Below are 27,118 nucleotides of genomic sequence, written 5' to 3' on the forward strand. Positions count from 1 at the left end.
ATCTTGCTTTTATTCCGTTTACAATCTCAAAAATACAATCTCAAAAATAGCTGTTTCGTTTAACAACTCAGATTCTACAAATAAATTAGCCTGATACGTTTCTCTAACAAGGGTAGCACCCCCACCAAACATCATTCATTATTCTTCAGTCTTCTCATTCTTTACTACAGCCAGAAATGATTCGGCATAATAGGATGACTTTTTTTCATATATGTGTCTTAATTTCCTGTTTCCATCCTGAAGTTGCTTTAGTTTGTATTTACAGTGTAACAGATAGTTACAAATTTAATAGGTTCAGGTAACTATTATGTAGGTCTACTGTATGTATCTGCAATGAAGAACATGTTCTTAAGAATGTTCTTAAGTTCAGTGCAAGAAAAGAAAGGAGACTCTCCCAATTACTATCATGAATCTACCCGCTGTTGGTTAACCAACTACAATGGTACCAGTCATCAATATTCTTAATGTTGACTTGTGCCAGAATTTCATAAATGTTTTATTTTATTTAACAAATGTTATATAGGTAGAAATTAAGACAATTGATATTGCCCTTATTAAGTGACAACCATAAGCTCTTAAGTGCAGATTTCATTTAGATATTTCTGATTTAGGTTACAACTATTTTCTCCTCAACCGAGACTACAAAAATGGAGGTGGTTTGGTCTTTTGGGGCACAGCCATTTGACCACTGTTTTGATAAAGCAAATAGGAGGGTTAAATAGCAAATATATTTTCGTACAAATAGACCCTGTGTCTGTAGCTTTTGCTTACTGAAATCCTGTATAAACTGCAACTGTTACTAGATCACTATTCTGCCACAGATACAGGTTTTCTTTCTATTTTAGTGTTTTTTCTTCATATCTTTATGAATTGCGTCTCATTTTTGAACTGTTCTTTGTACATTTTAAAAACAAAGTAAACCTGGAAAACAGGTATGTACATCTGAATATTTTGAAGAATCCATGCACTCGATAACGGCCATTTGGTATATCACTAGTTTTACCCCTTGGAATTGGAAGTTAGGATCATTCAACATACCACAGTGAAATATGGCTGATTATCCCTCAGTATGTTATGTAAACCCAAACACTATGGTAATTTTGGCGTGGTTTTGTGTGCAAAGCCAGACAATTTTGATAAATAGGTAAATAAACAAGTACTCAATTTTTTAAAAAGGTTGAGCTAGCGATGAGTTATCCATTTTTAACATAGCTTATGACTGAATGACAATCACAATGTAAGCAATCATATTTAGCCTAGAATGTTCTACAAGCTGTGCTCCTGTGATGATTCATTGTGTGTTGCCAGCAAATGACGTTGGGTAAAATAATTATATACTGCCCAACTCACAACAACTGGTTAATTCCCAGCAATACTGGAATACATAAGAGTCCATGTAAAATTAATGATTATGGAAAAAATACATGGATAAAAATACCCGACTTACTCAACAGAATTTGAATATAACTTCCTCTGGCTCTCTTTAATTATATACTGTTCTTTGTTGTGTTGCATTAAACTCTTAAAATGTAACATCTTATTGTTCCTGTATAAAGGATTCTATTTCAATCAAAAGAATTTTCTGAGTCCCTATTTCAAGCCAGGATACTTGGTTGTGCTATTGTCAGGATAGCCTAGCAGAGGTGCAGGTTAGCTATTTATTGTTTCAATGTATTTTCCTAGTTTCCAGTCTCAGTGAATCATGGATTTGGGTTAATGGTTAAGGGATAGCCGAGACAGTGAGAAAAAGTTAATTTGGAATAATAGTAATTTGGAATAAAGAAAAAGATTGAATAATTATTATTGTTGTTGTTGTAAAATAAAATACTGTCCACAAATCCAAAACTGGATAAATCTCATTCCAAATCAATTGGATAGAAAGCTTAGGCCCATTTACCCTCCTCTGAGTCCATTTGGTTTTACTAAATATACAATGTATGTTATCTCTTCCCCTTCCCCATCACCGCGATCTGGTTTTCCACGTCCGCATCTCAGTTCCACGTTTAGCAGGCAGGCAGCACACTTAATGTGCACACTTGGATTTCCGTGGTCTATCTGCCTCATCTTTTTATATAGAAGAGAATAGAATTTTTTATTGCCCAAGTGTGATTGGACCCACAAGGAATTTGTCTTGGTGCATATGCTCTCAGTGTACATAGAAGAAAATATACCTTCATCAAAAATCATAAGGTACAACACTTTATTTATTTATTTATTTATTTTGTCAAGAATGTATTTTATGAGGTACAAGTGTAAACATAATTATAAATACACGAAAAGGATATGAATAAAAAAAACATTAGGACAGGGACAGTAGGCACTTACACACGCCCCATACAGACCTTTTAGGAATGGGGTTAGGTCAACAGTAGACAGTTTAAGCTTAAAGTTTTGGGGATTTGGGGAAGAAACCAGAGTCAGGTCGTGCGTTCCAGGCATTGACTACTCTGTTGCTGAAGTCTAGTTTCTGCAGTCTAGTTTGGATCGGTTTATCATGAGTTTGTATCTATTGTGTGCTCTTGTATTGTTTTGATTGAAGCTGAAGTATTCATTGGTTGGTAGGACATTGTAGCAGATGATTTTATATACTATGCTTAGGTCAGACCGAAGACGGTTTCAGTAAAGATCCGCAGAGCGAGTCAGAGGTTAACGGAGAAGCGGGCGATAGCTTCAGCGAGGAAGCATCTCTTGCCATTTTTCTTTCCCCTCAGACGCTGAGCCGGGCACGCTGCCTCTCTCCTTGGGAGAACTTGCGAACGGAACCGCTTTGCATCCCGGCCAACTCGCTCGCGCCGGGCAAATCGGCGGCAATACCCGTCACCGAGGCAACGCGGGAGCTCCTCCTCCTCCTCCGCTCTCCCGTTAGCCTTCGGGGCCAGTTCTCGCGAGGCTTGCCAACTGGAGGGGCCGCCATATTGTGTGACAGTATTTTGATTTGGACTTGGCTGGCTGAGACGCGAAGCGAGCGGAGGAGGGACGGGAGCGACTGGGAAGCCGGAGCGGTTCCAGGCGAGGTCGGGAGAGGCGGTGACGGCGGCGCCTGGAAGACCCTCCCCTCCCCGCCAGCCATCCCGCCTTCCCCCGCCGCCCCTTCCGCGCTGCCCGCCACAGCAGCAGCAGCAGCAGCCCCGGCACGGACACCCCCCCTTGCTCCCTCCCCCCGGTGGCGGCGGGAGGCAGCGACGGCTCCGGAGTGGCTCGGAGGGGTCGCCTGTCTGGCTGGAGGCGGCGGTGGCGGCGAGTGCCGCTGCTGCGGGGGACGGAGGAGGAGCCCGCGCGGAGGAAGGGTGAGCGAAGTCGGCTGCGGCGGGCCTCTGGCGGCCGCTCCCCCCGAAGGGGCTGTCCGCCAGGCGGCCTGGAGGGAGCGCGGGGTCCCCGCTGCCTGTCTGGGCCCGGCTGGCCGCGGTGCCCGGGAGCAGGAGGGGCGGAGGGGGGGCGTGTGCAGGCAGGGCCCGGCGGCGGTGGCCCCGCTGGGGAGAGGAGGAGCCGGGCTGAGCTTCCGCGGTCTGCCGGGGAGCTGAGTCGTTTGGTCCGAGGGCTGGGAAGCTCCTGCCCAGCCGCCGACCCGACTCCTCCTCGGAGCCCCTTCGGAGGCGAGGGGCCTTTTTTGGCCTCCCTGAATTGGAAAGCTTTTCTTGCGCTGGTTCAGTTTCCTTTTGGGCGTCGGATCTGCTTGTCTCTCTGCTTTTCCCCGAAGAAGAAGAGGAGGTCCCGTTCTTGACTCCTAACTGTCCCAATTTAATGGATGTAGGAGATTTTGGACTGATTGTATGTATACGTTTAGGTGTGTTTTGTTCTGTTTAAGAAATGTTTAGGCTATCTTAAAAGTGCTTATGATAAATACTAAAAATGTGCCATTTTTAAGATTCAGACATAGCATGAGCAAAAACTCTTTTTTTAAAGGGAGAGAGAAAGGAATATTTATTTGTTGGATTGATATTAAGGATTAAGGAGCTCATGTCGATGCACATAGCACTCGGTCATCACATTCTTTTCCCCCATATCAACATCTTTGGGATAGATTGGGATTGGAAAAGAGAATGACTGGACCAAGTCACCTGGTGAGCTTCTTTGGCTGAGGAGGGGATGGGGAATTGAAGCAGGGTCTTCCCAGTGTTAGTCTCTGCAGTTTAATCACTATAAAATAGTGTCTGTTCAGACCTATGGTCTAAAAGCTCTACAGAACAAAATAAAGCTTTCAGATGCAAAAAGGCAGATTATTGAAGCAAGAAATTCCAAAATTTTGGCTGAGAAGGCCATGTTTAGTAAGCAGTCTATCAAGGCAGGATCTGTTAGTACATTTTTGTGATTAATTGGGACATCTGAGAGAGATTCAGCACAGGTGTATCCTTGTCTTAATATATACTGTATCCCCTAATTTCAAAACTTGGTTGAGCAGTATTTACCTGGTAAAGTTTTAGGTATTGCTCATTTTATTAGAGTACTAATATTCCTGGATGTGAGTAAGGTGTACATGATGATGACTAAATCTCCAAAACTCTAAGCTGAATGAAAACATCCCTGTGCATAATTTGTTACATAAGCATCAGAAGCAAAGTACTCTTAGATCTTGAGCCTAATTTTCAATAAGAGCAGCTTTGTCAAGGCTAAACCTACATTTTGTGTCTGCATTTCAGCTGAGCAGTAGTTCATTCTCAAATTTAAGAGCCTTTGTTTTTCTGTTCTCAGTTACCAGTTGAGAACATCTTCAGGTTTCCTAAACTTTGACGATAATGATAATAAGAATCAATAATGTGGGCAAAGATTATGGGATGTCCAAAGGTTTTGTGCTCAAGTCAGGTTCAGCCAGCCTGGTCTCAGATCCTAAAATGTGGGTGGAACAAAGTACAGTATTACTTCTGTAGTAAGAACTTTCAGGAGCTGTTTTTGTTGCTATTTCTTGCAATATAATTTTCTTGAAAGAATCACAAATAGTGTTGCTAATATCTCACTTGATCACAATGTAGCTGTCTGAAAACTGATTCTGATTTTAAAAATCAATATGAACATGTTAAGGTTTATCTTCAACAAAACGTAATAGTTTTCTTTTGAGATACATAACAGTGGGTATTTTTTCCACTATATGGCTTTAAACTTTTTTTATTGGGCTCAAAGTGTAAAAAAATGGTACCTTCAGTGTTGCTGATCTCTTCATCATTGTTAAAAGTTTCATCATAAAAAAGTTTATGATTTATTTTAGCAGTATGTTAAGTATATTTTATCAGATTTTCCATTGTATAGGTATTCTGCTTAGTGCACTAACTTATAGATAAAATTCTTATTACATACAGGTAGTCCTTGGTTTACCAGCATTTATTCATTGAACGTTCAAAATTACAGTGGCATTTAATGAGCAGATTATGGCCAGTTCTCAAAGTTGTGGCCATCCTGGTATCCCTGTGGTTACCTGATTTGGGCATTTGGCAGCCAGCTCATAATTATAATAGTTGCAGCATCCCGTAGTCCCATGATCACCATTTATAACCTTCACTGCCAGCTTCTAATGAGCAATGTCAGTGGGGAAGCTAGCAGGAGATCGCAAATGGTGATCACATGACTTCATGCTTAACAAACACATGGAATTTACCTAACTGCAACTAAATAGTTGGAACTGCCATTGTAAGTCAGCACAATCATGTTACATCGCACTTTACAACCATGACACTGACTCAGTTCTTAGTCCCAATAGTCCCCAATAGGGATTACACACTGTCTATATATACCAGGCCTGGTAAACTGGTGGCCTGCGGGCCAGATGCGTCACACGCAGGCCACACCCACCCCACCTCTATGAAGGCAAAAACCGTTGGGATACGTCACAATATATCACGTGATGGGATCAGGTTTGATTCCCATCGCATAGACTTTCATTCTTACATTTTGGAGTGATTAGTTGATTTAATTTTATCTTGCTAAAAGTGATTTTAATTTATATGATGATTTTTATTATGTTATTAGAATAAAGGTTTGTGCGCAGTAATTCTGTACCTGTTGGGAGTCTTGTAAAGTAAAATTCTCAACAATTAATATTGACATACCACAGCTAAGATGTGACTTCTTGAGTTTGACATAGGAGAATGCGTGAACCTGAAATAGCACTCACAGCGACGCCTGAAATTGGATTTTCTTTAAATAATATGCAAAATATTCTGGACTCATTTATATAGGGGAATGTTTATTTAACATAAATCAGCAAGGGGTGAGATATTCTGTGTATAATTGGGTATCTCAAAATAATATAAAGTAACAGACAAGGGTTCTCCAACCTTTTAGTGGGCATATTTGACATTTAAAAAACATTCTGCATTCAAAATATTTGCTAGGAGTTTAATCATTTATGAATTGTTTATTGAATCATATCAAAAAGCTCCATTTTCCTAAAATATTGCCTGTCACCCTCTCTCACTCCTTGTCCTAAGGATGTCTATACTATTTATTTTCTTTTTCTGGGTAAATGAACATACTTTGGATTCACACCATCATCATTACCCCCCCCTCCCAAAATCTGGGGTTAGAGACATTTTTAGAAACATCTATTGAGTTTGATCCCAAGCAGGGTCAAGGCTGGTAACCACTTGTATAAAACTGCTGTGCTATTAGATTTGAAAGTCAGAAAATATCCTGGAAGGAAGCAATGACAATCATTATATATTGCTGCCCAGAAGACTACATGGATATAGGCCATGTAATCTCTAATAGTTGTGTTCAATATAAATGAATTTTCCTTTTACTTAACTGTTCCAAATGACTTAGTTATCCTGGAATCTCTTGTCTTTGGAGATATGACTTTGTGGCAGAATGAAAATATTCTAAAGTATTGTTTCTCAATAGAGTATCTATCAAAATGGATTGACAATAAGCGGATTTCTCCCTTCCCCTATCTTTTAAAGTGGTAGATACCTCTTCTTTTGAATTGTATACCCTGACATCTTTTTATCTTGACGTTACAGAAGGTCTTCATGTTTTTTTTTCTAGCTTTATGTTGACCATGAGTCTTGTGATGATAAGTGAGAATGTGAAGCTAGCACGTGAATATGCGTTGCTTGGGAATTATGATTCTGCTATGGTTTACTATCAGGGAGTACTTGACCAAATGAGCAAATATCTCTCTTCTGTCAAGGATACGTATCTTCAGCAGAAATGGCAACAGGTGAGCTTTCATTTTCCGGTTTTGTTCCTTACTTTCATGTATTAAATAGGATTATCAACCAAAACATTTCAGTTAGTCCTCACTTTAAAACATGAGTTAAATTGAATAAATATGCCTATTCCTGAACAATAGCTCAGCAATTACAAGAGTGAGTACAAAAATAATAATTAATAAAAGCTGCTATTTGTGATTGGAGAGAACTTGTTAAAAAAGTAAAATGAAAGTGGCTTCAAAAACAGCTCCATCTTCTGCATCTTGTTTGATTAAAAATGTTACTTGGTTAATCTAAATTAATCTAATTAATCTAATCTTGAGCTGTGTACTTAATTTGGAAATGTGCCATGTATATGTGTGAGCATTTCTTAGACTGTGCTGCTTCAAATTGTGTTATTTTTAAAAGCATTCATATATTATACTTTTTTTCTAAAACCCATTAAAGGTTTCCTGCAAGAATCATCAGCACAATTGCTTTTCTGTAATAGGCTTCATCAGTTTTCTGTAATGTCTTACAGAGTTAACAAGTTGTTCATGTATCTGAGCCACAAACATTTCATTAGGTACTTAAAGTTGACAAGTTTCTACAAGCTAACATGCTTCTTTGTATTTCATGTTTTTAATCAGGTTAGGCAGGAGATAAGTATAGAAGCTAAGCATGTGAAGGATATCATGAAGACACTAGAGAGTTTTAAATTAGACAGCACTCCTTTAAAAGCAGCACATCAGGAATTACCAGCTCATGATGGAGAAGTTTGGTCGTTGCCTGTACCTGCAGAACGTAGGTAAGAGACACCATGAGGGGAAGAGAGATTAGGGTGTTCGAATATAAAATATTTAACAAGTGTGTTACATGTTGTTTTTGAGCTTCTAACCTGTAACCCCAGAAGCATTCAATACTGCCTCCTACTCCCATTAATGGAGCTCCAATGAACAATTGATTGAATCTGTTTACTAAAAACAACTAGTATGTGCAAAGACAATGATATGCAATTATAACACATTTGTACAAAACATAGATTCTGGGAGATTGAGGGGAGGTGTAATCTTTAATATATTCAAATATTATAGGATAAGAATACCTTACCATATTTACAGTTTTCCCCATTTTGTATTCATTCAGATCTTCACCAGGGCCTCGGAAACGTCAGTCAGCTCAGTGCAGTGATTGCAGAAACCAAAATAACCGAGCCGGAGCAGCTGCTAGAGTCCTTCATCGGCCTTCTTCCCGAAATACTAATGAGAAAGGCAAAGTTGTTCGTGGTCGGGAAAAGAAAGATCCATTAAATAAAGGAAAAGAGGAAAAAGTAAGTTTCATGAATGTGAAACCAATACCTCCAAATCAAGCTTGATTTCATTGAAGGCCGCACCTGTGGTGGCCCGAGTACTCTGACAGTGAAAATGGGCTCCTGAGCTCTGTTTTCACTGGCCGAGGCACCACAGGCTGGTCCTTTGCTGTTTCCAGGGCGGCCCCATGGGCCAGATCTAAGCACCCCACGGGCTGAATCCGGCCCCTGGGCCTTGAGTTTGACACCCCTGTTATAAAGCATCCCTCTTATCATTTGAATCTCTTTTTGGTCTTTCACCTATCAGCATTTCTAGTGGGGAGAATTTGATTAAGATGTTTTAAAAGAGAAACCACAAATAATAGTAGAATGTTCTGCTTATTCAGATTAGGGTATATCTTACTTATTTTTACTTAAGAGACTTATATATTGGTAGTTACTCATCTTACCCATGAGATGGAGGAAGTCATGACATCACTATGCAAACTCTACATTTGCTAGCTCATTGCCATCCCAATCAGTGCTTGGGGAAAGAGCTATGTCTTTATGGCCTTCCAGAAAGCTAAGAGGGGAGCAGTTCTTCAGATGTCAGTGAGGAAACTGTTTTAAATTGTTGGGGAAGATACGGAGAAGGCATACCTCTTAGGACCCTCCAGGTAACCACATTTTAAGAGGAGGGTCTGGAGCATGCTCACCCTATCAAACCTGGTGAGATAGACAGACACCCTCAGTTAGAGACAGTCCTGCAAATAATTTTACCTTGTATCATTCAGGGTTTTAAAAATGATAGCCAGCGTTTTGAATTCTACACGGAAAGAAAGTGGAAGCAGTGTAGCTCACAAAGCAATATAACATGGGCAAATCATGGAGTGCATAGGACTATGCATACTGCTGCATTCTGGATCAGTTGTAGAGCACATTAAGTAATCCAGTGGAGAAGCAACTGAAACATCAGGGACTGTGAGCAAGTCCTTGCAGTCCAGTGCAGAAGATGATTGCACTTCACAAAAGGCCTTCTAGCAATGTTTGACACCTGCTGTTTAGGCAGGAGCCGTAATCCAGAAACACCCCCAAATTGCACATCAATTTTCTCTAGGAGAATACTATCCTGTCAAGAGTCAAAACTGACAGTTTGGGGTAGGGGCAAAAACCCAAAGCCACTCTATCTTGCTGAGGTTGAATCCAAGCCAGTTTCTTCCCATCCAGGCCTTTATGGCCTCAAGTGACTCGGCAAGCACATGAAACAGCACCAACTGTCTAATGTGGAGTGGAAATAAATAATGGACTATCATTGCATGCTGATGATTCTGTTCCTCATGCCATCTGCTTACTTTACTAGTGTCTTCAGGTAGATATTTCAAAAGTTAGAGATATGAGCTATCAGAACTATACATAACAAGAATTTGAGTCTAGTCTTCTTGCCAACTACCAACCTTAACTGGAATTAGCCACGGAGAAAAGAAAACTACTAGAAAGATAAAGACACTCCCAACCCTCAAAGTAGCTCCAGAAAGATACCATGCCCAGAAAGTGATCTTCCAACACCAGATCATATTACCACTGACCCAAGACAAAAAGATGATGATCTCTATGACCTGTGATTGAATCACAACAATGACCTATTTACAGTAAAACAATGCTGGCTTTCATGCAGTGTTAGAGACAGTTTGGAGGAAATGCAAGTTACCTATCCTTATTTTCAGATGCCTGTAAAAAAAGTATTTTCCCTGTTTCTGATTCCTGAAGACTTGTTGGGAAACTTGTACTGGTGGAAGAAAAGCTGACTGTTTTACTTTGGAAAGTTCATATAATATGTAGTAATATTTGCTTATCAAAAACATTTTAGCAAATGTTTTAAAAGCAATTGTACAAAAGGTTGTAAACACCAGAGGTTTTAATTGTATGTTTTATACAATTATGTCTTTGTTTGAAAGTTTATCCTTTTATTGTGTAACATGTTAAACAAAATTACTGGAATAATTATGAGCAATATTAATATATTTGATAAGCATTTTTATGTAATGCAGAATAAGTCCTCAACTGATATTTCAGAACCTGAGCCAAAGAAATTTGATGGCACTGGATATGATAAAGACTTAGTAGAAGCTCTAGAAAGAGATATCATTTCCCAAAATCCCAATGTTCGATGGTAAGTATAAACCGTCTCTATTCTTTTAAGTTGTGATGTCCGTGTATAAGCTTCATGGGTTTTTAGATAAATTCATACATTCATTCAATTTCTATTGCCACCCATCTCAGTCAATGATTCTGAGTAGCTTACAATTGAAATTTCAATTATAACTTTAAATACATAATACTGCCTCTAGAGAAAATTAAATCTGGCTATAATTGATTGAGGCAGTAATTTATGAAAATGATGAAGTAGACTGTTTACTGAGACATCTTACTCACTGGGATTTTACAAATCTCTCTAGTACTCAATTGAGTTAAGCAAAGGCCTTTTAATTGGCAGACAATGATCAATGAGCAGTTTATCCTGAAACCAAAAATAGCAACATGATAGAGCTACAGCTACAGCTTACAAGGAACATAGAACAGCATTACAAATGCATTCATAATAATCTACTGTTGAGGAAAAAACCCATTAATCAGTCCACCTGCCTACACTTAATTATTTTATTGTTGAAAGAAAAAAAGTTCATTATCAGAATTGGGTGGTGTTTTAATGGAAAGACATCATATTATTATTATTTGGCAAATGGAAAAGTAAAGGTGGCTGCAGTCCTGTATGTGCTTAGGATAGTCTGTAACTATAAGCAAAGGTTTATGAGACCTTTTTATTTCATATACCTTGGCCAGGAATGCTAACATTTTCTTGGAAATTGATTATTATAGTTATTATATAACAACTGACATTTACTTTACATTCATTTTCCAGAAACAGATTATGAATTATGCCAAAGTTTTTCAAAAGATTATATAAATCACTTTCAATATGGAACAGGACAGGGTCTGCAAAAATTATAATAACATTAACATGCCTTAATGTCCTCCCTACACCAGTTCTAGAGGGCAGCTACAAAAAAAAGAGAAATAATCCCTTATGAACTAAGATTGTGCTATTATGAAGAAGGATCCATTGTTTCCATAGTCAATGTCACTGTATATTGTGTTTTTACAAGAATATATACTTACTTGGCAAAGTACTGCAAGCACAACAAGCAATTTGGATTTATTCTGTGCACAAGTATTGCTGTCAGACCAAAATGATTCTGTTTTATGAACATAGCCAAATGTTACTGTTTGTAAATACAGAGTCTACTGTTTGTAGATACACTTTAATTGCATTGATGAGCTAGCTGTAAACTATACTATTTTATTCATTTCCATCTCATTGACTATGATAAAGTACTGAACTGAACAATTTTCAGTGAACAAATAGCAGCTTACTTTGTGGGTATATTAATAGGCCTGCCTTCTGCCATTGTTCAGATGATATCTGCAGAAAATGATCCTTAATGAATGTATACACACATGTTCAATCCATGAATGGATACAGGAGAAAGATGTCAGCAGTGAACAATGTTGGGATGGAAATGAGTATTGATGAGTGATGAACATTCTGGTTTTTGTAACACCTGAAAAAGATGGAATTCTAAAATAAAAAAACAAATGAATGTTGAATCTTCAATGTGGAATGAATAGAAAATATTAATATTCTACTCTGAAAAATCATGTATTCAGCCAATATTACAGTGAAAATTTAATAGGGATGCAGTGCTTGTGGCAAGTCATAATCTACTCATTTCTTTTTTTCATCAGGGATGATATAGCTGATTTAGTGGATGCTAAAAAATTACTCAAGGAGGCAGTAGTTTTACCCATGTGGATGCCAGAATTTTTTAAAGGAATCAGAAGGCCCTGGAAGGTAAAATAAACTCAATTATTGTTGGAACATCAAAATAGTTTTCATTGGGTTGTATTCAGTGTTAAGACAGAGTGAAAAAAATCAAGGATATGCAGTCTCATTATGATTACACAAGCACTAGGTGGAAACATAACACAAGTAACATAAGCCAGAGTGGATTCCAGTTATGGAATCTTGACACCTGTACAACTACATAATGCAAGGGTTTTACAGCAGAATGATACTACAAACCATATAAAGTATTTTGTTTATATAATATTAAAATATAATATAAAGGTGCAAAGCCATTACACAATGGCTAGAGTTTTTCCATTGTCATTTGCTATGTAAGTAAAATAGTGTCTGGTGATACAGTGCCCTTTAACAATTAGAATTCCTTTCATTTTGGAAAAATGGTTATGTTCTGACAACCTTTTGGTTCTGGAATTGTATCATAACATTGGTCCACAATAGAATAAAATCTGTTTAATTTAGTGCAATATGGATAATTAAACAAGAGTTGCTACTTGCTAAAAGATACTAAATACACACTAGTTTCCTTTGTTTTTATTTAAAATGCTTATTTTAAGTGAAATTATATAGTATTTCTTAAATTGTGATAGAAAATGAATTGTAGATATTTTTAAACGAATATTCTTTTCAATGATATTTTCTGAATTTCTTTGTAAACAGGGTGTATTGATGGTTGGTCCTCCTGGCACTGGGAAAACGCTGCTTGCAAAAGCCGTAGCCACTGAATGCAAAACTACCTTTTTCAACGTATCATCATCAACACTCACTTCAAAATACAGAGGAGAATCTGAAAAGCTTGTTCGCCTGTTATTTGAAATGGTGATTTACTGATTTGTCTAAGATTTGATACAGGGATATTATTATTACTAGTGTTAATATATTTTATCTTGGCTTTTTAATATATGACTCAGGGCACTGAGCATGCCTAATATGCCTTCCTCCTCCTAAATGTCTATGGAAATTCTCAGTCATCTAAGTCATGGTTGTCCCAAAGGTGCTTTTTCAAGAAGCAACTGGACTTTCTGGTTTATTTTTGAAGATGTTTCACTTCTCATCCAAGCATCTTCTTCTTCAGCTCTGACTGAAGCTTCTTGGTTAAGAAGCAAAACATCTTCAAAGAAAACCAGAAAGTCCTCTTGCCTCTTGAAAAAGCACCTTTGGAATTCTTCCTCCTCCTACTTTACCCACAACAACAAACCTGTGGTTGGGTGGACTGAAAAAAGGTGATTGGCTCAAAGTCACCCAGCCTGCGTATTTTCCCCTTTGGAGAGGATGTTAGCACAGAACAGAATAGGCAAAGTTTATGGACTAGCGCACATTTGGAATTTTAAATTCATGTGATTGTGGTCACAAACTCACGGTTATGGGGAGATTATTCACAAAATAGTCATCAGATTGAGTGTGATCAGTTATAAAATACAGATTTACCAGAAGATTTAATAGTTTCCCAATATGCTCTTCCAGCCCAGTGGACAGCTGATTTAATAAGATGCTGTGCTTGCACTCCTGTGTGTTTTCAAGGTCCTCTTTCCAAACAAATCCAGAACATTACAGCTGCTACCTGCCTCCCTCTTGCCCCTGGGGGATGGCTAAAAGAGCTGCCTTCCAGAGGCTTTTGCCTCCATACCAAGATGAATCTCTCTACAGGCAGCTCTTTTATTCCATCCACCTACCAACCCAGCTGATTATTATTGATCACAATCAGGAGTTCCAGATTGTGGTCATTGAACAAAGTCACCTGAGATCTTGCTTAATGATCATTTAATTCAATGACCAAAATTCCGATCCCAATTGTAATTTGAGACTACCTGTAGTAAAATTTTGGCAATTTATTTTGCCTTGCACTAATTTATTCCATTGTGATAGTGTATCATACACAGCTATTACTATTATAGTATTATAATAGTGTAGTCTGTTACTTAGAAGATTCCAAGCAAAATCACATATAACCCTAATTGTAATTTTTACAAGGTACATGTGCCCTGTCATATTGCTTGTTTGAAGTCAAAATATGTCAATGGGAGAGTAATCTAGGTTGGGACTGCAGTGGATAAAAGAGATCAGCCTTTCGTACTGAAAATAATTCCAGAATCAATTTACTGGTAACGTTACTGAAAATAATACTGTTTTGGAACAGGAGTAGTTTGTTGGAATCATTTTTAGTTAAATGTTCCTTCCCATCTTATATTTCCAGGCTCGGTTCTATGCACCAACAACAATATTTATCGATGAAATTGACTCCATTTGTAGCCGTCGAGGAACTTCAGAGGAACATGAAGCCAGCCGAAGGGTGAAGGCAGAATTACTTGTTCAGATGGATGGTAAACAAGCTTAGTTGAAAGTGTATTAAGAAAAAAGTAGGAACTTCAATATTATAGTAGCAGTTGAGCATTAGTAATTACACACTGCTCACTAAGACATTAAAATCCATTCAGATGTGTGCTTTGTTGTTATTCCAAGAAGCTCAGTGATAAGTTGATTTCAACTTTCAGTCAGTCTGAGATGCTGCTACTCAAGGCCACCTTAACTCCAATTCTAGTTGGTTCCATTTATGGATAAATGGCCTATTTGCGCACTTTAATTTTCATTATTTAGAATTCATATATATATTTCCTTGGATCAGAACACAGATTAGTAAAATAGAGTAGACAGATACAGTAGAAGAAGTTATGAGCAAAACTGAAAAGGGAAAAGGCTTAGCAAGGAAATTGGTTCTTGGAAATGCACATATATTTTACAAATCCCAAGATCTAATTTAATTTGTAAATTAGAACTTTTCAGATTGTGTAAACAAATTTGATTGCCTATTATTTAAATGTTTGAAATAACACCTGCAACTTGATTGCCTCTAGTATTAGAATCTACACATGGATTTTTCAAATTCTCTCTTGTAAAATCACACTTGTACGTGGTTGGAAACAAGAGTCAGTTGGATTGAAATGGGCAGCGGTAGAAATTGTATGAACAAATAAAATGGGTAAGAGGCATATACTGAGGTATCTATTCACAAAAAAACAAAACACCAATCCAGAAACCAGAATATCTCTGATGTTTTGACACTACTCTGCCTAGATGATTTGGTTTGCAATAACTTTGACTTTTTACTTGCATTTGAATAATAGAGGGATGGTATCTGAAATTACATACATATCAAATATTATTGCAAATGATAAGCAATTGAATACTCAATTATATACTATACTATAATATACTATATTAGTATAAAGCATTTGCATTAAAATTCATGCCCGTTTCCATAAAATTCAGCTTGAATGTAATATGACATAACTTCCTGACTTGCACTCTTGAACATATATTAGTTTGTACTGCCTTTTAATTTTTTTTCTTATCTTCTAATAATAGGAGTGGGAGGTGCTTCTGAAAATGATGATCCTTCCAAAATGGTGATGGTACTTGCTGCTACTAATTTTCCATGGGATATTGATGAAGCATTACGACGTCGCCTGGAAAAAAGAATTTATATTCCTTTGCCATCAGGTATAAACGCTTCCATTTTTAAAAAAACCCAATATACCGGTAGATGGCACATCCTGAATTTTTAATATCAAATGCATATTTGATCATTGCCATTTCTAGGAGGCAGGAACAGTGATTTTGATGATGAATATTTCCAGGTGTAGTTTAGATAAAATATCCTCTTAGTCCTTATCCTTGTATTCACATGCAAAGTCTTAAGTAGGGGGTTAAGAACCGGGATAACAAACTAAGTATATTTGGGTGGTTCTGTTTAAAGATGTTGGTATTTTAATTCAAATTAGGAATTATATAATTGAAACAATTTTAACCATGTTATTCAAGGGTTAAAGGATGCTTTTTCTGTGTTTCATTGTGTTTACTTTTGTTTTTTAAGCCAAAGGCAGAGAGGAGCTACTCAGAATAAATCTACAGGAGTTGGAACTTGCTGATGATGTTGACCTTGTCACTATTGCACAGAATATGGAAGGTTATTCTGGAGCTGACATTACCAATGTGTGCAGGTATGTTAAAACTGCACAGCTTTTATTTATTTTATTTATATTTTATTTTGAAGGCACCAACTCTAATCGTATACCATGGAAAAGGACTCCCAATTACAGTACAAATACTGGTATTGTAAAAGATCTAAAGAAAGCATAAAAAAAGAGAAGGATAAGATTTTTAAAAAAACCTTGATTTTGATTGATTAAGCCATCCTGAAACAATCCATGTATATTTTATACTAAGCCAGTGTTTCTCAACTGTGGCGAGTTAGACTTCAACTCCCAGAATTCCCTAGCCAACATGATCAAGTAACATTGTGACTTAATGTGATGACATGGACAGGCCAGATTAGAGTTCCTGTTTCCACTTCAGGCTATTATAGTTTCATTAATATGGACAGATTGGCTTAATCCCGAGTAGTAAAATGATATGCCAGGATCAATAAAGATATTTTGCTGTCTGGCAAGGAAACCCTGTAAGAAAAGCATCCTATTCTTAAGTCCCTAGCCACATTTTGAAGCCGATTCTAAAAATTGCTATGCTGGCTGACTTTGGTTCAGTGCTTGTGTTCCCACTGCTCCTTCTTTCTCGTTGAGTTATTGCTGTTTATTTTGCATCTCTCTTTACTTTTCTTCCTGTTCCTTTTCATCTGACGATACTTATTTACTCTTTAATCTTTTTTGATTACCTGTCATTCTATACACTACAAATTGCATTCTACTTAGCCTGTTTTTTAATTGCCACATTGCCTATTTTGTTCATAATTCTCTATCCCTTCTATTTCTATTTCATCCTTTTCCCTTGCATAGTCATTATTTCCTCTCCTTAAATCATTTCAGTTATTTTTTCACTTTGCTTCCTGCTTCTCTCAATTTCTGCTTACTTGCTCCATTTACTGCCTCATGTTTTTTTTGGAATGAGAAATCTTGTGACTCCCCTAGATGTTGCTGAACAACTGCTAGTAGTACAACCAATTGTTAATGATTGTGGGAGTTGGAGAAAAACATCTTTTTCATCATAGATTCTGCGTATCCAAACTTCTACATTTCAGCTCTTTTCACTTTGTGACTCTTATCAAGGGGACAGCGTAATAGGGGTCAAGAAATCCAACTAAGTATATTGAAAATATGCCATTACTTTCTCTGTATCTTCAAATTTCTGTATCTTCATTTTATCTTCCTTCAACTTTCTGTTTGTTGCTTGGAGCACTAACTCGTGCAGAGAGATCAAAGTATGCTTGTTGGTGCCTTCTTAGAGAACCAGCATCTTTTTCTACACTCTTACCGCAGTCATGTAGTCCCCAGGAAAATAAGTGTTTTAGTTCAATAATTTTGAGGGTACATCCATACTTCCTACACTGCACTTTCTTTGCTTTGGATTCAAAAATACAAGTAGTCCTTGGAGTTATGGCCAGATGCATATCAACCATTCAAATTTACAAAGGAACACCCCTCCAAAGGTACTTAGAACCCAGTTCCAAACCACCCTCCCAAGACACATAACTGCATTTTGGGCGCTTAGCAACCAACCCATGTTTATGGCCATTTGCAGCATTCAATCACAATTTACAATGTTTTTGCTAAAAATCAGCATTTGAAAAGCTGAAGCTATGCTTTATGTTTGCCATTAAAGAACTTATTTTGCATAAAGAGCTGGATCTTCCTTATTACATACCATGTTATCCAAATATTTCCAATAGTATTACTAAAAGCCAAAGTAACCATTCACAATTCACTTGATTTGACTTTTAAACTCTCATGGCGCCTGTCATCTGGAATGAGGTTCCCTGAGATTTGGGTGGTTCTCACTTTAATGGCATTTCAAAAGGCTTTAAGGGATTCTTTTTCTCTCCCAGGCTTTGTGCTAGGTGATTGGAAGCCTTTGTCATGTGTGTGATATGTTGTGTTGCCTGGCTCTGCCATCTGTTTATTGCTAAGTTTTTATCTGGATTGTGAGTTCGTTGTCTTCTTTTTATGGTGTAAACCACTCTGGATTGGGTAGATTTTAAGTGGAAATAATAAATAAGCACGGAAGCATTGAAGGTTTAGTTATGGCTAAAGCAGCTTTTTAGTATTGTTTGGCATTTCTGCATTTTCAGTAAAGACACACTTTTTTTATCAATATAGAGATGCTTCACTGATGGCTATGAGAAGGCGTATTGAAGGCTTGACACCAGAAGAAATCAGAAATCTTTCCAGGGATGAAATGCACATGCCAACAACAATGGAAGATTTTGAAATGGCCTTAAAAAAAGTTTCAAAATCAGTCTCTGCTGCGGACATTGAGAAATACGAGAAATGGATTTTTGAATTTGGATCATGTTAAGCCTTTCTACCTTGAGAAATCTGCCTTAAGTATTCAAAGAGTTCCAAAAGTAATGAAAAAGTAGTACTCCTGGGTGCTCAGTGCTATTTTTTAACTTTTTGTAACAACCATATATAATAAAGTTAGTTTTTTAAAGTGCAGCTCATTTTTTTCCTCTTAGTCCAATTATCTACATGAGAATAGGTTCTTGCACCCATACTTGTTCTGCTTCTTGGCACACTAGACTATCACTTGCAACATTTCCACATATAACACATATTTCCATTTTGTTGGTTATATTTTTAAATGAAAGTAAAGGTAATGTCTAGGGGGCAGTGCTCATCTCAATTTCAAAGCCGAAGAGCAAGCACTGTCCGAAGACTTCTCTGGTCATGTGGCTGGCATGACTAAACGCCAAAGGCACACACAATGCTGTTACCTTCCCAGCAAAAGTGGTCCCTATTTTTCTACTTGCATTTTTTATGTGCTTTCGAACTGCTAGGACAGCAGTAACAGGAGCTCACCCCATTACGCATCACTATAGAGATTTGAACTGCTGAACTGCCAACCTTTCGATCAATAAGCTCAGCGTCTTAGCTACTGAGCCACCATGTCCCTTATTTTTAAAAGTAATCAGTTAAAATATACAGTTCCATTTTTCAGGAAATTAGTACACATAGCCATCTGTACAAAAAAATCTTGTCTTTACAGTCCTTTACAGTCCTTTATCATGGAAAAAGTTGTTCCTCTTTTTCTATAAAGGTAAATGCTTCACTTTGTCATATTTAGAGATCACAAAACAAGTATTTTAAAGCTAATTCACAATTAGAACTTAACAATGATTCAATACATTATGTGGTGGAACTGAACAGAAAGGAGAGGGCACTCGATTTAACCCTTAGTGAAACCTAAGTGTTCAATCAGTTAAGAAAAGCATTCTTAAATCGAATGTAAATAAAATACCTGCAAAAAATAAATTCCATTAAGTTTCCAAGAGATTTGTTAAGGAGAAATTGTACCAGGAAAAGCAGGAATTTTAAATCTCTCTGAGATTACTGTTTTTCATTAATTTTCCAGTAATGAGAACTTGGATGGAAAGAATACCACAGCTTAATAGAGGCACTAGCTAGATGAAAAAGGTACCAGCATGGCTAAAAGGCAGAGGCAAGAAAATGATAAAAGACCAGAAGACACTTTTCAAGAAAATGGCACTGTGTCACTTGAAGCTTATATAGTCTACTTCATGGTTTCAAACATGTACAGCTGAAAAACAGAAACGTGGTCTAAATGACAAACACTGGGAAGCGCTCCTCACAAAGAAAAGATACCTTGGAGGTTTGTTCCCCTTTCCTTTATAATGAAAAGAAGTACGTTTTACCTCATAAAATTTAACCTGGGAATCATTCAGAGAGACAGGAGTAGAGGTTGGAAGTGTAAACTAGGAAAATTTACTGCCAGAATGTATATGACTTTAAAAAGAACAAACAAATATATGCAAGTCAATCCATCAATGGGACTTTGACAAAGTTGGTGTGATAGATTTATTTGAACAGGAATTGCACAAGAGAACAGTAAGTGACAGCTGCTGTTTTCAAACATAAAGCTGCTTGAGGGACATCTAGATGTCCCATACAGAAAATAAGACATTTGAAGTAAGTACTGTAGATTAGCAGTCCCCAACCTTTTTGGCACTAGGGACCAGTTTCACGGAAAACAGTTTTTGCAGAGACTGGAGTGGTGGTGATGGTTTTGGTTTTACTCGCCCACCACTCACCTCCAGCTATGCAGCTCAGTTCTTAACAGGTCACAGACTGGCCCAGGGTTGGAAACCCTTGCTATAGATCTTCCATCTGCCCAACTAATATTCTATTTTTTTAAAAACGCCTTGGAAGTTTTCGATTTTTCAGAATGTTCACCTAAATGTTTTATATTACTCATCTTGCTTGCTTCAAGTCCTGAACTCCCATTTGGTAACCTATAGTTTAACCAATGCTTAGCTTAAGTGCTCTGTGTCTGCTGACATCACAGCACATTCCTCCATGTTCGTTTGCTGTGGCCCAGCTATTTCACTTTTATTGAGTCAGAGTTTTGTTACATGCTCCAGCCAAGTTTCTTTAAGAGCTGATCATATACTTTTCCAACCCACAGAATGATTTCCAGAATAATAAGAAAGTGGGCATTAAGTTATGCAGATGTGCCCAAATGATTGCCTCAAATGCTCCAGAACCTCATCAGCTATAATGGGCTGGTTGCAGTATCTCTTTTCATGTAACCTTCTGTCATAAACTGAAGTTCCTAATATACAATAATAGAAATGGGAGACAGCACATTGGGAAAACTTCAAAAAAAATTCAAATTAGTTTGAAGCAAGATTCTGCACCATATACAGCAACATTGTCACAATTACATGAATTGCATTTTGGCTTTTTCACCAGGGCAACATATCCACATACTGAAGATTGAGGCAGTCTGGCTGATTTGATGACTGATACCAACTGTGGCAACAATTTTCTGTTCTTGGACAACTTATTTAAATTACCGAAGTTGCTCAAGCTGAGCTCTATCGAAGTTGATGGTTGCCCAAGAATCATTAGTTGTGAATACCTTGCTCTTGTCAGAACATATGGTTAAGCCACAGAGGTTCATATAGTGGTTAAAGGCACTGGGCTTGAAACCATGGATTCTAGTTCTACCTTAGGTGCAAAACCAGCTGTTAATTAGGCCAATCCCTCTTTCTCTCAGCCCTAGGAAAAAGGCTCTTTAAAAAAAAAGGCACTTATTTCCTATTCTGTATTTTAGTATTAGATACAATCTAATGTATCACCACCACCTGGCTGTAGTGCTTCAGCAATGACATCAACTGTTTGAGTAGCTTTCACACTTTTTAAACTAACGGATGACAGCCTTTATTTGAGATTCTGTGCTCACCTTTTTCAATGTTGCCATTGGGACTATCAACAATTGGTTGAACTGAAATGTCTTCTAGAACAGTTTTAAAGCAGTTGGATATAATTGCGTCCGCAACTCAGTTATTCAATTCCAAAGCACACAATAGTGCCATTTGCCTTTCTGATGTGTCTTCCATTGAACTGTACCAATAAGGCAGCAAAGTATGATGCAGCAACTGCAATATTTTTGGTGATCTTCTTCTACAATGTTATTTCAATATTCTTGGTTGCTGATGAAATAAATGCCTGTGTTGGTAGCAATAAGGAAAACTGAAAAAATGTCCTAGGTAAATTTAGTTTTGGAACGATGAACATCAATGGACTGTGCCTCTCATTTAGTAAATGTGCTAACAACTTGAAACACCTTATTTCAGCATTCACCAAAACTTCTATTAACATAATGTTCACAGACATAGGAAAGGAAACGTGAGCTCTACAGTATTTCCTGATCAGCAGCATTTTCAAACACCAATTATGGATTTTTATAAATGAGAAACAGTGACTTACAACTCAGTTGAAACAAACTGCTTGTAATTATAGTCACACCCAAACATTATGGACAGTTGAAGCCACAAGATCCTACTTCATATTTAACTACAACTAGAACACGATAAGAGTACTTGGCAAATGCAATGGACTGGATCCAGATTTGCTCCCTGTTCAAATTTGAAAAAAGATGGTCTCCAATTTATCTCAAGATGCAAATTTGCAATAATATCTGATGATCTTACAAATTGGTATATAAAAATGCTCTGGATTTATACAGTACTTTTAGACATTTTGTATTCCTGGATAAAAGACATTTGTAGTGTATATTGTAAGTGTTTAAGAAGCACATTTTTTACAAATGTTCATAAATTCAGTAGCAAAGACCCTGAAAGTGCTTACAATATTTTTGGAAAATCCAAACAAAAATTGCACCAATGTTTACTGTCAGAACAGTATGAAAACTCTTATGCTTTTGACTACCCCCATAAGGCACGCTTAAAGGCCTAAAATAGCTTTTAGTATTATCACAAGTCGATGCTCCTGTTGATGCTACTTATTCTGTTCCATTAATCTGAGTCAAATTTCCTGGATTAGCCTTGTGTGTCCTGCAGCCAATATAGTTGGGAAGATACAAAGAAGATATCATTTCAGGGAGCAGGAAATTACTTCACAGAACTTAGAACTTACTGAAGTCCTTATGTAAGGAAACTGGGTTGTTGTTGTTTTTTCAGCCAAGAATACATTATAAGGTTGAAATGAAAAAAATCCAAAAATTAGTCTGGGCCTCAGCCTTAATTCCCCTTTAAATATGAATCATTCATAAATTTAATAAAAACAGCAAGCTGAGAACTGCTGTGAAATCAGCAGTTCCCAAACTAGATTCCTCTAGATATGTCAGTACTGCAATTATTTATGAATACTGGAAGTTGTAGTCCTGAAGTCTAGAGGACAGTACATTCAGAAGGCTGAATTAAGTAATATATTAAGATCCAAGTGCCAAGTTCATTAGGTCAACAAACTGAAATAATTACAGTACTCATATTTTTTAAATACATTTCTCCTCTACGTTGTTTGTCTTCTCTGGAATTGCTGGAAGTAAACTTATTGCAGCCACAGGTATGACATTGGCATCAAGTTGAAGGACTCCCCTAGGGGGGAAAAACAGTTAAAATGCTAACTTCAGAAATATCATATATAAACATTTCAACTTCACAGTTAAAACAACTAAGGAAAAGTGTTTCAGCCACTAAAACCAGATCATTGGTTTCTGAAAATGGCCTATATATATTGCAAAGATTAAAATGTAATTAAATCTTGTTTCAAAGAATTCTCAGGATGAATGTTATCTAGAAAAAAACCCATTTTCATTCACCTGTTTCTTCCAATATCAGTACTCCCAAAGGACTAACATTTTCATCTAAATGATTTATGACAGGGGTGTTAAATTCGATTTTATTGAGGGCCGCATCAAGATTGTGTTTGACCATAGGAGCTGGGGTGGGCGTGGCCAGGGTGGGCACGGACATCTTGACGTCACTCGTATTGGGGTCGTCTGTGGTGGCCCGAGTGCTCTGCCAATGGAAACAGGCTCCTGAGCTCTCTTTTCAGCTGCAATGGCCACGTGTGCCCCCTGAGCTCCGTTTTCATTGGCAGAGGGCAGCAGGAGGCCATCATGGCTGAAAATGGAGCGTTTTTGTTGGCAGAAGCACTGCGGGCCAGTCCTTTGCTGTTTCTAGGGCAGTCCCGTGGGCCACATCTAAGCACCCCGTGGGCTGGATCTGGCCCCTGGGCCTTGAATTTGACACCCGATTTATGAGAACTAGGGTTTTCCTTTTCTTCATTTTTATTTCCTCATCTTTATTTCTAGTGTGCAATGAATGATTACTACCTGAAACAATCTGGTACTTTTTTTTTTAAATTTGCATTTATATCCCGCCCTTCTCCGAAGACTCAGGGCGGCTTACACTATGTCAAGCAATAGTCTTCATCCTTTTGTATATTATATACAAAGTCAACTTATTGCCCCCAACAATCTGGGTCCTCATTTTACCTACCTTATAAAGGATGGAAGGCTGAGTCAACCTTGGGCCTGGTGGGGCTTAAACCTGCAGTAATTGCAAGCAACTGCTGTTAATAACAGACTGCATTACTCTGTTGAGCCACCAGAGGCCCTACTTGCCATGAAGTATTTCTAAAGAAAGCAGTCATGACTCACCTATGTATAATAATATATGAGTGGGTGGCATTGTGAATGGGCCTTCCACAGGTAGGGCTCCTTCAGCCATTAGAGGTTTAAAAACCATGAGAGGGATGCTAATGGCAATGCTAATTGGCCCCCTAAGTCTGAGCAAGCAGGAGATACTGATAGCTTTCGGGATGATTTACCATAAATCTTTCAGAGCTTTTCTGAGGCTCCATAACCCGACCTGTCTGACTCTGACGCGTTCCTCATTTCTTCCAATGCCAATTATGTTGAAATGTGTATGAAAAAGTAGAGATGAGACCTATGGGGCATGGAGAAGATTCCTCTGGGACTATTGCTATGTATCTGGCTCCTGTTTGTAATTATTGGAAGAACAAAATCAATTCTGTCATCTAAAGCACTTCATCTTTATCAGATGCTGCTTTTGTACGGCTACGGAGGGATGGGGAGGAACCAAACAGGAGTATCTTTCCTTCCCTTCCCACTTAGTGGGCGTGCTCTAAGCAGAGCTCTTGCCGGAGGGGGAAAAGATAAGAGAGAAATGCATTTAGCATCCTCACTTTTTGAATCCTTTGGTGATCATTTCCCATTAATAATTAATATTTATGATTGGTTTTATAAGGTCACCAAATCAAGACCTCAGGTGGGGTACATTAGTTCTTTAACAGGCTATAAACCCTGTGGATTACTTTTGTTTATCAATTTAACTAGCCTAGCTTGAATAAATAAATTATATGAAACCTCTATCACCCAAGGAAAGTTGTTTTAAGGATTAAAAAAAAAAGACGCTTACCTGGTTTCACATGAGGGACAAAATACTTTTAATACTTTTAGGATTAGAGTTGCTCCTACAACTCCAACCACAATGACCTCCATAAAATTAAAAAATACAGGAAAAGAATTGAGCCAAAATGTACAAAGCTCCTTTCTCAGATCTTCTACCCACTGGCACATCACCTGCAAAAATAATAACATAACCAATGAAATCCAGTACGACACCTACAAAAGCCCATTTTTCTTTGGTTGGTTGTTGCATCAATTTATAATTTTATACTTCTGTCATGATGTGGGAACTTCACATATATGTGGCACATATATATCTTTTCAAACATTACTCTTTTTCCCACTTGAAAATTCCTTGGCATCTTTTCCCACATCATTGTTCAACTTCTTTTTAACTAAGCCCCTAATTTCATTTTTTTAATTGTTTTCTTTTCTGAAGTTAACTTTAACCCAGCTCAGGCTTTATAGCCCCTTTCACACGTGCTTAACCGGGAAAACAAAGAAACCCAAGTCCCTGAAGCTGAAATAACTTTTCCTGGTAAACTATATTGCTTACCTTATATGTGGCTTCTAGGGAATACCGCTGAGTGAAGGGGCTATCAGCTGCCTTACAGCTATCTGGGAGCACCTTACTCTTTTCATAATCTTTCTGATGAGCAGACATGGACCCCAGCATTAATCTCAGGGGAGCCCGATTGTTCTGGATGAGTGAATTTAGCAGGGCCTAGCTTCTGATGGGAGATACACTTAAGTCCTGGCTGAACTTCTGCCTGCTCTGGTGCAGTTCTCCTGACATAGCTTATGGGTGCTCCTCACTTAACGTATGCTCATTCAGCAATTGTTTGAAGTTACAACAGCAGTGAGTGAGGGGTACTTATGCCAGGTCCTCATAATTGCAACCGCCCCACCTGATCATAATTTAGGTGCGCAGTGACAAGCTCACAATTGCAACATTGTGGCATCCTGCAGTCATGTGATTGTCACTTCCAACCTTCACTGCTGGTATCTTCATCAAGTAAAATTGATAAAGAAGCTGACAAGAGGTTACTAATGGCAATCACATGACTGCAGGACTATGTGATGGATTCACTAACGCTGGCAACTAGGAGTGCTGGAACTGCCATCATCACAGTCATGTGACATCATGCCTTACAACTGCATTGCTTAGTGAGGGAGTTCCTGGTCCCAATTACCATCAGTGAGACCATCTGTACTAACTTTTGAGAGTAGCCGATCAGGAGAATATCAAGCTAGTAACCTGTCAGCTACCTCCATGAGCATCAGGAAAATTGGGAGACTAATGCCTGAGGCACAAAGCAAGGTAGGTAACCTTGGGCCAGTCACTCCCTCTCAGCCCTAGGAAGGAAGCAAGTCCAGACCATTTCTATAATCTTGCCAAGAAAACTGCAGTGATTAGTTGAGATACCAATAAAGGAGAATATTTGTATAACAGGATTGAAATGAGAGGTTCCTGGTGCTCTCTGAGTTTGGTTGTTTTCTTGCAGATGGTATCATCAGCTGTTGCACTGATGTTACCTAGTTGAGGTAATGAAACATCTTCAAAAAAACAACCAAGCTCAGAGAGCACCTCATTAGTTGAGATAGTCACTAGGAGCCAACAGTGACTCAAAGGCATAACATATACACATACCCGTGGGAGCATCAGGCGAAGGGGGAATTGGGGGAGATGCCATAATCTGGGCATGAGGGTCATGTCTCTATGAAGCCACACTCCTTAATATCTGTACGATATGCATGTAGAAATGAGCACACAGTTGCAACCCAGTGGTGAAATCCTTTTTTTTTACTACCAGTTCTGTGGGCGTGGCTTAGTGGGCGTGGTGTGGCTTGGTGGGAGTGGCTTGGTGGGCATGGCAGGGGAAGGATACTGTAAAATCTCCATTCCCACCCTACCCCAGGGGAAGGTTACTGCAAAATCCCTATTCCCACCCCACTCTGGGGCCAGCCAGAGGTGGTATTTGCTGGTTCTCCAAACTACTCAAAATTTCTACTATCGGTTCTCCAGAACCTGTCAGAACCGGCTGAATTTCACCCCTGTTGCAACCCCATCTGCACTTT

General features: G+C 38.1%; 2 protein-coding genes across 4 annotated transcripts in view; one reads left to right on the forward strand and one right to left on the reverse strand.

The window, feature by feature from the left end:
• The first annotated feature begins 2,915 nt into the window (after positions 1-2,915).
• KATNA1 (katanin catalytic subunit A1) lies at positions 2,916-18,772 on the forward strand. 3 transcript variants are annotated; one of them, XM_058169827.1, is made up of 12 exons: positions 2,916-3,287; positions 3,650-3,784; positions 6,976-7,150; positions 7,772-7,929; positions 8,268-8,451; positions 10,458-10,579; positions 12,214-12,319; positions 12,992-13,150; positions 14,526-14,652; positions 15,695-15,829; positions 16,203-16,329; positions 18,439-18,772. In XM_058169827.1, the coding sequence occupies exons 2-12, from the start codon at positions 3,771-3,773 to the stop codon at positions 18,635-18,637; spliced, it is 1,506 nt and encodes a 501-aa protein (XP_058025810.1). In that variant the 5' UTR covers positions 2,916-3,287; positions 3,650-3,770; the 3' UTR covers positions 18,638-18,772. The 3 variants fall into 3 exon arrangements, with proteins under 3 accessions (XP_058025810.1, XP_058025828.1, XP_058025818.1); XM_058169845.1 differs by having other exon boundaries at positions 3,650-3,768; XM_058169835.1 differs by lacking the exon at positions 3,650-3,784 and having other exon boundaries at positions 2,917-3,287.
• Positions 18,773-20,143: 1,371 nt separating this feature from the next.
• The window catches only part of GINM1 (glycosylated integral membrane protein 1), a 33,059-nt gene continuing 26,084 nt past the window's right edge, over positions 20,144-27,118 (reverse strand). The window contains exons 7-8 of the mRNA XM_058169860.1: positions 25,050-25,213; positions 20,144-23,201 (exon numbers count right to left, since the gene is read on the reverse strand). Coding sequence (XP_058025843.1) covers positions 23,099-23,201; positions 25,050-25,213 — 267 coding nt within the window. The 3' untranslated portion in view covers positions 20,144-23,098. The remainder of the gene's footprint in view (positions 23,202-25,049; positions 25,214-27,118) is intronic.

The sequence above is a fragment of the Ahaetulla prasina genome, chromosome 1 (assembly GCF_028640845.1).
Source record: "Ahaetulla prasina isolate Xishuangbanna chromosome 1, ASM2864084v1, whole genome shotgun sequence".
Lineage (NCBI taxonomy): Eukaryota > Metazoa > Chordata > Lepidosauria > Squamata > Colubridae > Ahaetulla > Ahaetulla prasina.